The sequence below is a fragment of the Babylonia areolata genome, chromosome 4 (assembly GCF_041734735.1).
Source record: "Babylonia areolata isolate BAREFJ2019XMU chromosome 4, ASM4173473v1, whole genome shotgun sequence".
In the NCBI taxonomy this organism is placed as follows: Eukaryota; Metazoa; Mollusca; class Gastropoda; order Neogastropoda; family Buccinidae; genus Babylonia; species Babylonia areolata.
The window spans coordinates 43308658-43326157 of NC_134879.1; the positions used below are offsets into that span (position 1 = coordinate 43308658).

A 17500-nucleotide genomic window follows, 5' to 3' on the forward strand; every position below is an offset into this window, starting at 1 on the left:
ATATTAAATCACAACAGATTTCTCTGTGTAAAAAACGGGCTGCTCTCCCCAAGGACAGCGCGTCGATATACTACAGCGCCACCCTTTTTTTTTTTTTTTTTTTTTTTTTTACTGCGTGCAGTATTTTTTGTTTTTCCTATCGAAGTGGGTTTTTTTGTTTTGTTTTTTTGTTTGTTTGTTTGGGTTTTTTTTATTTAGAATTTTGCCAGGAACAACTCTTTCGTTGCCGTGGGTCCTTTTACGTGCGCTAAGTGCATGCTGCACACGGGACCTCGGTTTATCGTCTCATCCGAATGACTAGCGTCCAGACCACCACTCAAGGTCTAGTGGAGGGGGAGAAAATATCGGCGGCTGAGCCGTGATTCGAACCAGCGCGCTCAGATTTTCTCGCTTCCTGGACGGACGCGCTACCTCTACGCCATCACTCCACTCCACTATGTATGTATGTATGTATGTATGTATATATATATATATATATATATATATATATGTGTGTGTGTGTGTGTGTGTGTGTGTGTGTGTGTGTGTGATATTATATTATCTATCTATCTATATATCTATCCTAGCTAGCTAGCTATATGTATGTGGAGTGATGGCCTAAAGGTAACGCGTCCGCATAGGAAGCGAGAGAATCTGAGCGCGCTGGTTCGAATCACGGCACAGTCGCCAGTATTTTCTCCCCCTCCACTAGACCTTGAGTGGTGGTCTGGACGCTAGTCATTCGGATGAGACGATAAACCGAGGTCCCGTGTGCAGCATGCACTTAGTGCACGTAAAAGAATCCACGGCAACAAAAGGATTGTCCCTGGCAAAATTCTGTTGAAGAATCCACTTCGATAGGAAAAACAAATAAAATTGCACGCAGGAAAAAATACAAAAAAGGGTGGCGCTCTCAGTGTAGCGACGCGCTCTCCCTGGGGAAAACAGCCCGAATTTCACGCAGAGAAATCTGCTGTGACGAAAAAGAGAAATACAAGACAATACAATATATCATCTCATGGTTGTCTCTCGGGATTCAAGGAAGAGTTTGAGAGTTTCAGAATTTGTTGGTTGTATTTTTGATCGTGTACCATTTATGATTGTGTGCTATGACTTGTGTGCGTGCGTGCGCGTGTGCTTGTGTGTGTTGTGTGTGTGTGTGGGGGGGGATAATTTTTGATAATGTTTGATATCTTTAATTGTGTTATGTTTTTCCTTTTTGATGTTTACGTGTGTGTTCTATTAGCAAACGCCTAGGGCTTATTTTCAGGATTAGGCATAAATGCTGGTAAAAGAAGAAGAAGAAGAAAGAAGAAGATGATGATGATACGTTGTGTCATCTTCGGTGGACACGAATGTTGCTTTGAAGCCGAAAGTTCGAAGCACAAATGCGGTTGTTGCAAATGGGGCATGAAAAAAACAACAACATAAGGTACAAGAAGAACAAGAATAAGGACAAGAACGTTGGCAACGACAACAACTACAACTACAAGAAGGAGAAGAAGATGAAATGACTGAAACAAGATTGCGCGACACAGACACAGACACACACACAGACTTACACACACACACACACACACACACACACACACACACACACACACACACACACACACACACACGTGCGCGCGCGCCTACCTTCTTCGTCGTATTCCAAATCAGTTTCGTAGTCCTCATCGTCCGAAGACACGGCCACTTTGATGGGCAAAGGGGAGACAGCTCGTGGCCCTTTCTTGCGGCGGGGTGTGGGGTGTGTGGGGGTGGGGGGAGTCTGGTGGGTGTCACAGTCCTCAATGAACTGTTCCACGTCCCCCACCTGCACGAACACGCCCTCTGGCGGCACCTCTTCGCTGCCGACCTCTTCTTCCGGTTCCTGCAGAAGTCAAGGGAGTTCATCCATTTGGACAATGCAAGGCAAGGAAACTATAGACGTGTGCTTAAATCACTTTGATACCCCCTTTTACATATGATATTACTATTTACGCATTTTGTTCGTGGGTGACGGGTGTGAGGCTGTGGGGAGGGAGGGGGTAGGGGGTGGCGGGTTGTCCACTTAGCTCTGTTAGTGGAGCGCGGTGACCTCACTATTATCATCATCATCATCATCATCTTCACCGTTATCATGATCACCACCATCACCAACATTATAACCACCACCACCATCACATTCATCACGATCATATTCAACATCATCACCGTCATCATCATAATCAAAAGCGGCAGCAGAAGCAGCAGGATCATCATCATCGCTATCATCATCGTCGCCAACATCATCACCACCACCACTATCATCATCATCATCACCATGATCATCACCCCACCACCACCATCACCATAACCACCACCATCACCACCACCATCATCACTATCAACACCACCACCGTCAACACCACAATCATCACCACCACCACCACCATCACCACCACCATCATCACCACCACCACCATCATCATCACCACCACCACCATCATCACCACCGCCACCATCATCACCGCCATCATCACCACCACCACCATCACCACCACTGTCATCATCACTACCACCACCACCACCACCATCACCACCACCAACATCATCACCACCACCATCACCACTACCACCACCACCACCATTAACATCATCACCACCACCATCACCACTACCACCACCATCATCATCACCACTACCACCATCATCACCGCCATCATCACCACCACCACCACCATCACCACCAACAACGCCATCAACACCACCACCACCACCACAACCACCACCACCATCATCATCACCACCACCATCATCATCATCACCACCACCACCATCATCATCACCACCACCACCATCATCATCACCACTACCACCATCATCACCGCCATCATCACCACCACCACCACCATCACCACCAACAACGCCATCAACACCACCACCACCACCACAACCACCATCATCATCACCACCACCATCATCACTACCGCCACTACCACTACCATCATCATCATCACCACCACCATCATCATCATCACCACCACCACCACCATCACCACCACCATCATCAACAGCACCATCAACACTATCAACACCACCACCCTATCACCACGACCACCACCACCACCATCATCATCATCATCACCACCACCACCATCATCATCACCACTACTACCACCATCACCACCACCATCATCAACAGCACCATCAACACTATCAACACCACCACCCTATCACCACGACCACAATCATCATCGTCACCACCATCATCACCACTACCCTATCACCACCCACGGACCTGTGACAGTTTGGGAGGGGCGGAGAAGGGGGGCGGGTCCTGGAAGTCCTCCTCCGGAAGCTGTGTGATGAGCACCTCCTGCTCCTCTGTGATGACGTCCAGGCTGTTGTCACGCGCCAGGCCCCGCAAGGAGGAGGCGCTGTTGAAGTGAGCACGTGACAGCGTGGGCCCCACGTGACTGGGCTCCGGGCCCGTCGTCTGCTTGTTGCTGGTCGTTTGAACTGAGACCTCCATGTTTGAGTGATCGTGCGGCGTGTGTGGAAAGATTTTTACACACACCTACTGCGCTGGATGATATTCACAGATCAATAGATGATCTCTTTAGAGCCTCGTGGGGCAGATGAAATCCCTGTCCAAAACTGTGATGGAGGTTTCAGCCCCGATACAGTGCTGAAATAATTTGACGATCACAGGAATAATTGTTTTCGGTTGCCTCTGAGAATTCACTTTTATTTTTGGGCGAGCAGTTTCTCATATAAAAATAAAACAAAACAATAGACGACAGGCTTAAACTTCACTGTTCCCAGCCATTTTCGCGAATGACGTTGACATGTAACTCACTCTAGACACCTCTGTTGTGGATACCAGGCAAGGAGCGTTGTTGTTAGTGGTTGAGACGTGAGTTGCTGGAAAGTTGCTGTAATTGTTGCTGTTTATTGAAGAAATGTTTAGTGATTACTTAGTGTTTCAGAATGGAATTATATTCATGCTCTATGGATCTGACACAAATTGATTAATGAACAAGTGAGGTTCATGTTGAACCGGATAAAAGAAGTTTCCAAGAGCTCTGTCAGTTTGGTTACCGACGAATGGACGATGTGGATTTCACATGTCAGTTCAACACTCATTTCAACCGACGATGAAAGTCATACATACATCCAACAGCCAAAGAACGGCCGATCCGAACGTCGCCCATTCAGACGACTCAGGGTGATGTGGATCTTAGATGCTCCTCCATCTGAAAGTCAAATAAGAAGTAGCTGAAATCATTTCTGTATTGAAATTGCCAAATAAAAATTAACGAAATAAAAAAAGTTTTGTTGAAGTCAGTTCTTCATCGAAATAAGCAAAGAAAAGCAAACAAAACAAAAAATTGTTGAAATCATTTTTTTCATTCAAATTGTTAATAAAAAATAAACGCAATGAAAAGTAGTTGAAGTGAATTTTTCATAAAGATAAGCGAAACTTAACGAAACTGAAGTTAAATCCCTGAAATACATAATGTTAGCCAAAATATAAAATGAATATGATTAATCATCCCTTGAAAAAATCTATTTATCTCTCTGTCTGTCTGTCTGTCTGTCTCTCTCTCTATATATATATATAATTGTGTGTGAGAGAGAGAGAGAGAGAGAGAGAGAGAGAGAGAGAGAGAAGACATTAAAACAAGACAAGAGACAAGACAAACTCTTTATCAACTAGTGTAACAGATTTTTTTTTTAAACAAAGAAAAAGGAACAGGCCTTTCTTTTACACCCAGCCTTCGCCCTAAAGAGGGACTAAAGCTAACGAAACAAATCGTGAACCAAATGAAATAATCAAACTAATTCATCACTACAATCACCCCCCTACTTCCAGAGAGAGAGAGAGAGAGTATGCGTGTCACGCATGCACCTCTGCGTTTGTCTTGTTTTCGTTTTTTTGTTTTTTTTTACGCGCGAGTGCCTGTGTCCAAGTGTGCATGTAATGTGCATTGTAGTGAATATGTTTGTGAATGCGTCCATTCATGCATATGCATGTGCATGCGTATGCGCGCGCTCAAGTACCCAATGTCATCCCTGTGTTCGCACGTGTGGCTCATTACATTTTACACGTGTGGTTCAGTTCCGCGAGGGATCAGTTTTAAACCCGTACACCACATGGTCGGCTGGCTTCAAAGAAGGGCGATAAGCCCTACAGGATTAAGTGGGATTAAGTTAATGACCTCCCTTTAGTGCAAGGGTTAGTGTCGCGTGTGCTGCACTATCCGGTCATCGATTTCTTCTTGTTGACACAGCGAGCGTTTCATAGGGTGGTGGCAGGGAGAGAGAGAGAGAGAGTGGGAGCGAGGAAGGGAGAGAGAGTAAAAGAGAGATAGAGGGGGAGAGGGAGGGAGAGACAGAGTGGGGACGGGGGAGGGAGAGAGTAAAAGAGGGAGAGAGGGGGAAGTAGTGAAAGAGAGAAGGAGGGAGAGAGAGGGAAGGGGAGAAAATAAGAAAGAGAGAGAGATGGAGGAAGGAGAAAGAGAGAAGGAGAGAGAGAGGGGGATGAAGGGAGGGAGAGAGAGAAGGTGAGAGAAAGAGAGCGAGAGAGAGAGGGGAGAAAGAGACAGAGAGAGGGTGAGAGAAAGAGACAGAGAGAGCGAGAAAGGAATGTGAGAGTGAGTGTGTGAGAGAGAGTACGTGTGTATTTGTGTGTGGGAAAGACACACACACACACACACACACACACACACAGATGGGGTCTGAACTCGACACTTTCATGGAATTGGGGTTGATAAGATTTAAAAGATTGATTACTGAAAGTATCATGGGGTAAAAAACAAAACGATATGTCTTTATAAAAAAAAAAAATCATTCAATCTTATTATTCCTTTAAAAAAAAAAATTATTTGTTTATTCAGTTCCTGTTGGCTAAGTTCCCAAGTAATATCCCAGCATAGTGAACGCATGTCAAATTTGATATTTCAAATTACAAAGTTAAATATATGCGTGAAATGTAACATACGTTAAACATTGCGTTTCTTAACACCATGAACACACATAGCATGTAACATATTCCATAAAAGCTCCTTTTCTTCGAAGAGGTTAAACAGTGAAAATCGTTTGTAGTCTGATGTGCTTACAGTAGGTATATAGGTCCTGGCGCTGTGTAATGCTGTGAAACAATGACCGACGGACCGCACTGAGTTGAAAAATCAGAAAATAAACCCACCTTTCTTCTTTTCTCTGGGTGTTTCTTGTGTGTGTGTGTGTGTGTGTGTGTGTTTGAGGCAGTGTGAGTGAAACTGAACGCCCGATCGAAGTGGGGTAACCTTCGCTTTTCAAAACGCAGCGCGGTAAAATTTGCCGACGTCTGCTTCTGGTCTGAGAGGGTTGGTGACAAAAATAGGTCGCGGATAATTCTGCTCTCATCCAATCGGCTTAACAGACTTGTCAAATAAAAGATCACGTTCTTTACTTTTACGTGGGCTAATTTTTGCCGTGATATTTTTTATTCGATTTATAGAAACAACAACAACAACAACAACAAAACAGCTAAAACTCTACTGCACTTCCAGACAAAATAAATTTTTCAATTGAACCCACCACTGAAAAGTTATTTTATTCTTCTTTAGAATGCTTTATAGAATGACCCGAAATCATTTGAACCGCAAAGTCCGCTTCACGGAAAAGCGGATATCTCGTTACAATCCCACCGAGCTAAAAATCTATTTTTAGATCAATGGTTTCAATAGTTTGCTGATCAACGTCGCAGCACTGACTCATCACTGTGTAAGTATCAATCAGATTTTGGTACGATATACGAAATTATAAATTCTGTCACATTAATTTGCTTGTTAAAGTTCTATCTTTTAAGATATGTGAAGTGGAAAGTGCAAGTTTCGATCGCAGCGGACATGACATGTCGACTGATGAATATAAGCAGTAGACTGATTAAAATACTGGTAATTTATCATTGTTAAAAAAAAATGGAAATCAAGTTTACATTAATTGTTTTAATAATTGTTTGAATGATAGGTTTCATAGATTTTCTTTCCGACAACGATAAACAGTCAAGAACAGTAATTCCGTCAATGTTGCAGACGACTTTTTCTGTGAGAAATTCAGCACTTCTTGTTCAACTTGCGGCCACGCAGCATACTTTTGTTTTACATGTATATAAAGAGAATTTACACAAAATAGTTATTTCAAGCAGAACTTTACAAAAATTCGTGCTGAAATTAATATTGAGTTTAAAGTGATATGTCAGTCTCACTCACACACACACACACACACACACACACACACACACACACACCGATACCTTACAAATCCGAAAGCGGGCACTTTTTTAACCAGCACACTACCACAACACTTTTCCCTCTCTGTCGCTGGCACCGATCTGAGCACAGAGTTTAGCGAAGCACTCTTGAACAACATGGTAAGTAGACGTTTAGAGACCACTGGTGGGTGGATGGATGAGTAGGTAGGATCAGGGTGGTTTGAACTTGCTCCGACTACTTGTGAGGTGGTCACTGTTGGGGTCGCTTTGGGTCTAAGTGTACACGATTGTTTGAGCGAAGCCTGTCTGTATAGTTTTGACAGCTCTTGGGTTTCTCTGTGTGGGAGCTCTTTGGTTTTGTTAATGACCGTGATGGCGTCATATGCGGAGGGTGTGTGTGTGTGTGTGTGTGTGTGTGTGTGTGTGTGTGAAATGTCTGCATAGTGTGAGTGTTGTTTTTGGTGCGCTTCTTTTCATGCTTCATATTTTGTGTTTGTGTTGTGTTATGTCGTGTCGTGTCATTCATACTTTGTGTTGTGTTGTCTTGTGTCGGTTCGAGTAGGGTCGTGTCAAATCGTGTCTAGTCTAGTCGTATCGTTTCATATTGTATCGTACCACATAGTGCCGTACTGACAGAGAGACAGGCAGACTGTCGAGACAAAGACATACGATACATACAGACACAGACGGACATTGATACACCGAACCCAGCTTTAAACAAACCCCAAAATCTCCGCCTCAGACTGACCGCTAATTAAGACGATTAGCACAAGCCTCTCGGATCATGGTGAATGTAAACCACAAGTCCGCCATACTTTGTGACCGGAATTGGGTGACATATTGTTTGTTCACAGACCGCTCGCCACAATATAGCCATGGCCTTTGGTTGATCCTGACAGGAATATATAGATGTGTGTGTGTGTGTGTGTGTGTGTGTGTATGTGTGTGTGTGTGTGTGTGTGTGTGTGTGTGTGCGAGCGCGCGCGCGTGTTTGTGTGTGTGCGTCTGTGTGTGTGCATCTGTGTGTGTGTGCGTGCATGTGTGTGTGCGTGCGTGCGTGCATGCGTGCGTGCGTGCGTGTGTGTGTGTGTGTGTGTGTGTGTGTGTGTGTGTTGTTGTTGTTGTTTTTGCATTGTATTGTATTGTATTATTCTTTTATCACTACAGATTTCTCTATGTGAAATTCGAGCTCCTCTTCTCAGGGATGGCGTGTCCTGCAATGAGAGCTCCACCTTTATTTTTTGCCTACAAGTATAATCATTTGTTTTCCTATCAAAGTGCATTTTCCGATGCAATTTGACAGGGACAACGCCTTTCTTGCCGTGGGTTGTTTTACGGGCGCTAAGTGCATGCTGCCATACGGGATCTCGGTTTATCGTCTTATCCGAATGACTAGCCTCCAGACCACCATTCAAGGTCTAGTGGAGGCAGAGAAAATACTGGCGCTTATGGGGATCGAACCAGTGACCTCAGATTCTCTCGTTTCCTGGGCGGACGCGTCACCGCTAGGCCAACACTTCACAGGGTTTACTTTGATTTCGTGCTGTTTGGGTTACTCTTTTGATTTTCATCATTTTTGTCAAGTTTCTTTCACTGAACCTAAAACCTTTCTTCCTCTGTTCTTCTTTGGATGATTATGCAAGCAAGCGCTCGTAAACAAACGCGCACGCGCTCACCTACAGGCATACACACATATGTACATACACAAACACACGCACTTGCGCATACAAACACTTGTCACGCACGCACGCAAGAAAATACGTGTACGCACGCACGAAACTTGCATACGTGAATGCACCCTCACTTGTATGCACGCGCGTGCAAACACACATACACACACACGCACGCACGCACACACACACACACACACGCGCGCATACACGCATACACACACGAACGTACGCACGCACGCACACAAACATACGCAACTACACATACACACACACATCAAACACCCCATCTCGGCCTCTAAGCGTTCGTGTCCTCCCCCACCCCCCCACACGCACACACACATCCACACACATCCACAAAGATATGACCCCCCCGCCCCCACCCCCTGTCTCTCTGTCTCCTCTCCTCACCTCCGCCTTTTTTTTATCGTCTTATCTCAGTCATATTCAGCCAAAGAATACACACTATGCGCGTCAACAAACAGTTACCTTCACATCGCCTGGCACACGTGCAACGTGAGAATTTAAATAATCATCAGTTCACTGATTCGCTGAATTCTTCTACAAAAGAAAAAAAAAGATTATGCATGCTTATATATTCCACAGATATAGGGCCTACTCGCCTGATCTGATCGTCTGGAACTAATCATAATGTCATAATATGCGATTTATGACGAGCGCTTTTCAAGGTTTTTCTTTTCGTCTGCCTTTTGAGTGGTTGAGGTGGGCAGAGCTTGCCGGTAAAAATGGTTAAGCCATTCCTAAAGTAGGTTGTTCTTTTCAGGTTGGAAAAAAAGTGTGTCATTGCTTGAGCTTTGATATGATTTTCTATGCAATTCGACTAGGGTGAGTTGCTTGTATGCACGGCAAACACGCGCACACATGTTTACAAGCGTATACAAACACACACACGTACGTACACACACACACACACACACGCGCGCGCGCGCGCGCGCGCAGACACACAAACACATACATACATACAGCGCGCGCGCGCACACACACACACACACACACACACACGCACGCACGAACACATGCACACACACACACACAATATAGGTGAAAGCTGCCTGAATGTCTGTCTAACCTTGGACAAAGCGCCGCAGGGAACGGATTGATCATTAAGCGTCTTGATCGAAACCAATTGAGCATGCAGAAAGTGAGGAGAAAAAGAAAGAGGTGAGAGAGAGGCGGGGGGTGGGGGTGGGGGGCAGAGAGAGACAGAGACAGAGACAGGGACAGAGACAGACAGAGAAAGAGAGACAGAGAGAGAGAAGACGGAGAGACGGAGAGAGAGAGAGAGAAACGGGGGAGAGAGGGAGGGCACTGAGAAAGAGAGACTGATAGAGAGAGAGAGAGACTGGGAGAGAGACTGAAAGAGAGAGAGACTGAGAGAGAATATCCATACGCTTTAAAGGATTGTATGTTATCTTTTTTTCGAAGGAGAGAAAGAGAGAAGACAAAGAGAGAGAGAGAGAAAGAGAGAGTGGGAGAAAAGGAGACAGAGAGAAACAGAGACAGAGACATATTACAGGTAAGTTGAAACACCTGTGACGTACATGGGCGACAAAAGAGCAAAGAGGATTAAATGCCGTGTTTAATAATCCAAAGCCAGACTAAACACACAGGCACACAGACACAGACACAGACACACACACACACAGACACACACACACACACACACACACACACACACACACACACACACACACACACACACACACCACCCCTTGTGTTCGGCACATATCTGATTTCGTTTTAAATAATCCCTCTGTGCCTGCGTGATTGAATAGAACTACAATGCTCTTGCTTGTTGGGGAAAGATCAAAAACTCTGTGTTCCTCTCTTTTCACGTCTTAGTGATTTGAAGACAGATAGTGAAAGACAGAGTTCAAAGAGAGAGAGGGATGGGAGAAAGAGAGGGGGTGAGAGAGAAGGAGAGTGGGGGCGGGTGGGGGTGGGGGTGGGGGGTAGAGAAAGAGAGGGAGAAAGAGAGAGGCGGAGAGAAATTGGGAGAGCGAGAGAGAGAGAGAGACAGAGAGGGGGAGAGAGAAAGGGGAGGAGAGAGGGGAGGAGAGAGAAGGGGGAGAGAGAGGTTGAGAAAGAATGAGAGAGAGACAGAGAGAGGGAGAGCTGAGAGACAGAGAAAGACGTGAAGAGAGAGGGAGGGGTGAGAGAGGGCGTGTGAGAGGGGGGGGGGATAAATGAAAACTGTACCCCCTCAGATGAGGTCTATACTAATATTGTTGGGAACTGCGGGAAGCGATGTCATCAAATAAACATATCACCTTTTAACCCTTTCCTATCATCATCATACTTTTGTGAATACTCTCTCAGTGCAAATAGATGTGTGTGTGTGTGTGTGTTTATGGGGGATCGGAGGAGGGTGTGGGGTAGGTGCCTGTGTGTGTATCTGTCTGAGAGAGAGAGAGAGAGAGAGGGTGGGGGAGATAGAGAGGGAGAGATAGAATAAATGAATGAATGAGAGAGAGGGGGGAGGGAGGGGGGGAGATTGAGAGGGAGATAGACGAGGAGATAGATAGATAGATAGAGAGAGAGAGCGGGTGTGGGAGGGGGAAGAGAGGAGGGGGAGTGTACATGAAAGGTGTACCCCCTCAGAGGGTTTTATACTGTATTGTTGGGAACTGCGAGAAGCGATGTCATAAAGTAAACGTATCTCCTTTTAACTGTTCTTATTCATCATCATACTTCTGTGAAATCTCTCTCAGTGCAGACAGCTGTACCGCGCGCGCGCGCGTGTGCGTGTGTGTATGTGTGTGTGTGTGTGTGCGTGTGTGTGTGTGTGTATATGTGTGCGTGCGTGTGTGTGTTTGCCTGAAAAAGAATGAATGAGAGAGAGAGAGAGAGAGGACATATCTCCAAGAATAGTAACATCTATATTGTAGATTTATATAGTACTTTCAAACATGAAAGCCCTTTGCAATCATACCTCAATCACACACACACACACACACACACTAGCGCGCGCGCGCTTACAAAAATTCACTCAAGGGTATGGGTAAAGGCCGGGGGAAGGTAGTGTTGGAGAGAGGGAGGGATAGGGGAAGGGCGGGGGGGGCGGGGGAGGGGGGGGGGGGGGCAGTATGGGTGTGCGGACGTGGTCGCGAATGTGTCCGCACACTTCATTATTTTTCTTTCTTTTTTTTTTTCCTTTCGTGCTAACATATTCCTGTATATTGCTTTAAAAAAAAAAAAATTTTTTCTCGTATACGTCCAGTCACAAGGGGTTTCTTTTCTCATAAATTTCAAAATAGTTTGTGGGTTTTTTTTTTTAATCAGTGTTGCGTAACCGACACCCCCCCCCCCTCCCCGTCACCCCCACCAATCTCGCTCCTGCATCCCCCCACCACCCCGCCCCTCTGAAAAAAAAGTAAACAAGTTCTCAGTGCTGAAATGGGTCTGTGAACAGTGCACGGGTGTATGTGAATTGGAGGGGGGGTGGCCGGTCGGGGGAGAGGGGAGGTTGGGTGAGTGTGAGGGGAGGCTGGTGAACTTTGCCATTGAGAGAAGAAGAGAGTTGACTTTGAGAGGTCACCCACGCTATGAAGTGAACTCCGCTGGAGAAATGGAGAGAGGAAGGTGGGTGGGTGGGTGGTGGGTAGGTTGGGGTGCGAGAGTGTTTTTTTCAGTTCAGTCCAATTCGCAGTTATGTTTTATTCAGTTCAGTTATTTTTTCTGTTTTTATTTCGAGCCTATGTTTTTTGTTTGTTCGGTTGTTTTTTTTTTGTTGTTTTTGTTTTTTTACCTATGTTTTAAATCATATGCATATGTTTTCTTGGGGATGTTTGAGTGGATATTTTAGTGCTATTGTAAAGCGCATAGGGCTTCAAGAATATGCGCGATAGCAATATTTGTATTTGTATTTCTTTTTATCACAACAGATTTCTCTGTGTGAAATTCGGGCTGCTCTCCCCAGGGAGAGCGCGTCGCTACACTACAGCGCCACCCATTTTTTGTATTTTTTCCTGCGTACAGTTTTATTTGCTTTTCCTATCGAAGTGGATTTTTCTACATAATTTTGCCAGGAACAACCCTTTTGTTGCCGTGGGTTCTTTTACGTGAGCTAAGTGCATGCTGCACACGGGACCTCGGTTTATCGTCTCATCCGAATGACCAGCGTCCAGACCACCACTCAAGGTCTAGTGGAAGGGGAGAAAATATCGGCGGCTGACCCGTGATTCGAACCAGCGCGCTCAGATTCTCTCGCTTCCTAGGCGGACGCGTTACCTCTAGGCCATCACGGGGGAGAGGGGTTCGGATACGCAACACTGATTTAAAAAAAAAAGATATCTCAATAAATAAATGAATAAAGAGCCCAAACCAAGGCCCATACTGCTGGCCACTTTCAAGCCGGCTGAATGCGTGTCCAAACCAAACCTGTTCGATGAGAAACCGAAATGTGACATAAATATCAACATAACCCTGTGACCCAAAATCTACAGTGCCATATGATAAATGTTAATACAATAATATGAATAGATATCAACGTAATCACATAACAAAATACCATTATAATCATGTGACAAGTGTTAACATCACCATATTGTAAATATCAACGTGGCCCGATTCATAACAAAAGTTTAAACTCAACCAACATGGTATCAAATAAAATCGAATCAAACGAAAAAGAGAGAGGGGGGAAAGAGAGGGGGAGAGGTGGGGGTGGGGGTATCACTTCAACTGGTTTTAAGAACTGACGGGTATTCAGCCCTGAAATGGCCCTCTGCGATCGGCTGGGATATAGACCAAACAACATAATTTGAATTTGATCCGGGTAGTCACAGAAAAAAGGAGGGGGGGGGGGGTATTCTTCGAATCGGCGGTGTGTGCTTTGTCATGTAAATCCCAAGAGTCAATTAAAATAAATAAATAAAAAATAAAAAGATGGCCAACACTGACAAGCTTGTCACAAGGGAAATACCATGAAGCGTCTTCTAAGTCGTCTGTTAGATGGTAAATGTGGATAAGGAACGACTGACCCACATTAGCAGATAGAGAAATTGTCTCCCTATTGACTCTCTCTCTCTCTAACCCTCTTTCTTTCTTTTTTTTTCTATTTCCATAGTCACAGTTGGATAGAATCCCTGTAGGTTCGGTTTTTGAATTTGAAAGAGTTTGTTGTCAAAATTTGGGAGTTCGATTTCTTTCGCGAAGCTTTGAGGTCTTTTTACCTAACGTGAGTGAATATTGGCTTAGAGGGCTGTGTACTGAATTGAAATGTGTGATATTCTGTGGCAATATTTTCACATGCGAGGTCAGGAATCCGGACCAGAACTATATATAACTATTGTCGTGCAGAGAAATGGGTATAGTCGCTGAGAGTAATAATGAATATCAGTTCCTACAGAACTGACTCAAACCAAGATGTGTCCAATTCATCGTAGGAAAATATATAATAAGGCTCGAATACAAATAATCAATGACGAAATTTCAGTTACACACACACGCACGCGGGAATGTGATTCACACACACACACGTATAAATGTAGGCGGGAATGTGAATCTCTCTCTCTCTCTCACACACAAATAAATGTAGGCGGAATGTGATTCACACACACACACACACGTATAAATGTAGGCGGGAATGTGATTCCTTTTTTCTCACTTCTCCATCCAGGACTGGACACCGTTCTTTCAGACGAACCACTATAACTGAATTGAAGTGAAGTGTACGTATTGAAGTGCAGGACATGGTCACAACAGATTTCGTTGTGTGAAATTGGGACTGCACTCTTCGGGGAGATCGCCATGATCGATTATTCAACTTCGTTTGTCGGTTGAGTGTTTGGCCTTTGTGTCTGTAAGACTGCACATTGTTGCATGTGCGTTTTGTGTGTGTGTGTGAGTATGCATTTACAAACCAATGTCGGTATGTTCGCATGTGTAAGTGCGCGCGGGTTTACAGAGCGTGGCCCATTTTCGCTCTTGTTTTTATTTCAATCATTTGCCTTCGAAATATTCTAATGTATTTACTGAATCTAACAAATAATGAGGCCAGGAGACGAAATGATTAACAAATAGTAAAGAGTGGTAACTCTCTCCTTTCACAAGGTACACAACTTCAAGTCAGTGCTGGTTACGCTACCGATTCAGCTAGCACACAGGTAAATAAAAGGTACATTGGAACAATCCCAGACATTTCATCAAAAAAATAACCGAGGCAACTAAGTGTTTGTACTGTATTGTCCATGTGTTCTGTGTGGCTTGTTCAGGATTAAAGAGGCTATGCCAGTCTTGAATAAAAGCTAATTTGTGTTTGCACATTTCTTCTGTCTTTGCTGCTGTGTGCACATGTCAAATGATCGGTATAAGGACAGGCCCGGCGCTTCATTTTTTTTTGAGGAAGTGTCTGGGATTGTTCCAATGTACCTTTTATTTACCTGTGTGCTAGCTGAATCGGTAACGTAACCAACACTGACTTGAAGTTGTGTACCTTGTGAATGGAGTGAGTTACCACTTTTTACTATTTGTTAATTATTTACTGAATTGTTTACTGTATCTATCATCTCATTTGATTTTCATGTTAATGTTTCACACAAACCTAAGCGCTATGGAGGCCTGATCAACGCGTCTGGTTCATGCAAAGGCCAGGCATCTGTGATTTTTTTTTCATCAGTAGATGTGGTGTAGCTTATACGGATCTGTCCGCACTGACGCTTTGACGAATTGAAATTTAAACTCAACCTAGCCCATGCACCCCTACGTTTTGAGAAACACACAATCCGTTGAACAACAGGATCAGAACGATACAATCGCCATCACATTTTACTGATGTTCAGCTGACAGAAAACGCAAAGGAAAATTAATGATGTGACTGCTGCTGACGAATATTCCCGTCCATTAAAACGCTGTTAACTCACTGAGGTAACACTGACTGAAATTACAGGTCAGAATGTCAGTTACCAGTCTGAAGAAGGACTTCCTTCTTTTTGAGATTGCATTGCTTTTGTTCAGTAGAATAGAATAGAATAGAATATGTCTTTATTACCAAGTGTACCGGGATCACAAGGAATACTGGGAGGGGATATACATAACAAGGTAGTTTGTGTATTGTATTGTAACATAAATCGAAAATCATACACAGATAGGGGATATACATAACAAGGTAGTTTGTGTATTGTATTGTAACATAAATCGAAAATCACATACAGATACAGTAGAAATTAGGATACATACAAGTGCATATCAATGTAAATCAGTTACACCATCGGAAAGTACAAAAACAGAATTAATTAACCCATTCAGCCTCCTTGGAGTTTACAGCGTTGGGAGGCTTCCTTGCCATTTGATGTGAAAAAAAGAAGAAAATTTACCCTTTTCCCTTCAAATTTCGCGTGGACACATTCGGAAATACTGTAGAAGTTAGTTCCATTTCTTTGAATGTTATAGATATGTAGGAACGTGAAAACCGTTTTAATGAGACGAATTTTAAAACTAGAGCAATACTCAGGCGCAGGGCTCAATGAGTTAATTGTCTTCAAAACTCATGCCACATTGATCCCCAAGGTTCAGTGCCAAGGCGTTCAAAAAACCAACAACATTTGATTGCAGTAACATGTTTTATCAGCTTAAATTCAGCAGTTGGACATCTGTCGGGTCCATCCTTTATTGTATTAGCCGGCTAGTACGGCAGAATCGGGCAAGTTGTGGGGGTCCCTTTAGAGAACCGTTATCTTCAGCGTGTCAGTTTGACGAGGGTTCACACATAACAGGACCCTCCCACCCCCCACGACCTCATCCCCTCCTTCACATCTTCCCATGCCCTCCCCGTCACCCAACCCACCACTTCAAACACACACACACACGCGTGCACACACACACACACACTTCAGGGGGGTAGGTGGAATTTCGTTTAAAAGTCACAATTGCCGATAGACTTTAAACAAAAAGATGACACACACACACACACACACACACAAACGCCCCTCTCCTCATCCACACACACACACACACACACACAGGCGTCCCCGTCATCACCACCCCTTTCCACGCGCGCGCGCACACACACACACAAATGCACACACCTCTCCAACGTCCCTTAACCCCCCTCCCCACCCCTGTGATTTTTTTTAAACCCCTGTTGCGCTGAAGTGAATACCTGGCAGAAAGGGGCCGTGAATTCTGCAGTGTAAATCATTAATCCACTCCAGCCCTTTTCCGACGCCTGTCGGTCTCAATGTTATCACAACCTCCCCACAGCGTTTGGGAGGGGAGGGGGGAGGTGTGTCCAGTGGGAGTGGGAGTAGGGTGGGAAGGGGGTTGGGGGTCTGGGTTGGGGGGGGGGGGGATAAGTGCCAACGAATGGACTGAAAACAGGCTTTGTGTTGCAAAGAGCTCAGAGCAGGATTTGGTGTTAACGTTAAACCCCCCCCTTTTTTTCTTGAAGTAGCAAAGGTTTGTTTATTTGGAGAAAGGGGGGGTCGGTTGGAAGGTTTTAGCTGCGTTGGGTGGGTTTCGCTATAGAATGACCTGTTGTTGAAAAGACTTTCTTGCTGTATTTGTTGTGAAGTAGGTCTGAGCAGGTGTTTGCGTTATCGCCAGTAACTCCTTTCCTGAAGTAGTTAAAGATTTGTTTATTTAGACGGAGGGAGCTATGGTTGTC

General features: G+C 44.6%; 1 protein-coding gene across 1 annotated transcript in view; it reads right to left on the reverse strand.

Annotated features, from left to right (window-relative positions):
- LOC143281199 (uncharacterized) overlaps positions 1-17500 on the reverse strand; it is a 48467-nt gene that overhangs the window by 20746 nt on the left and 10221 nt on the right. The window contains exons 2-3 of the mRNA XM_076586260.1: positions 3242-4199; positions 1618-1852 (exon numbers count right to left, since the gene is read on the reverse strand). Coding sequence (XP_076442375.1) covers positions 1618-1852; positions 3242-3475 — 469 coding nt within the window. The 5' untranslated portion in view covers positions 3476-4199. The remainder of the gene's footprint in view (positions 1-1617; positions 1853-3241; positions 4200-17500) is intronic.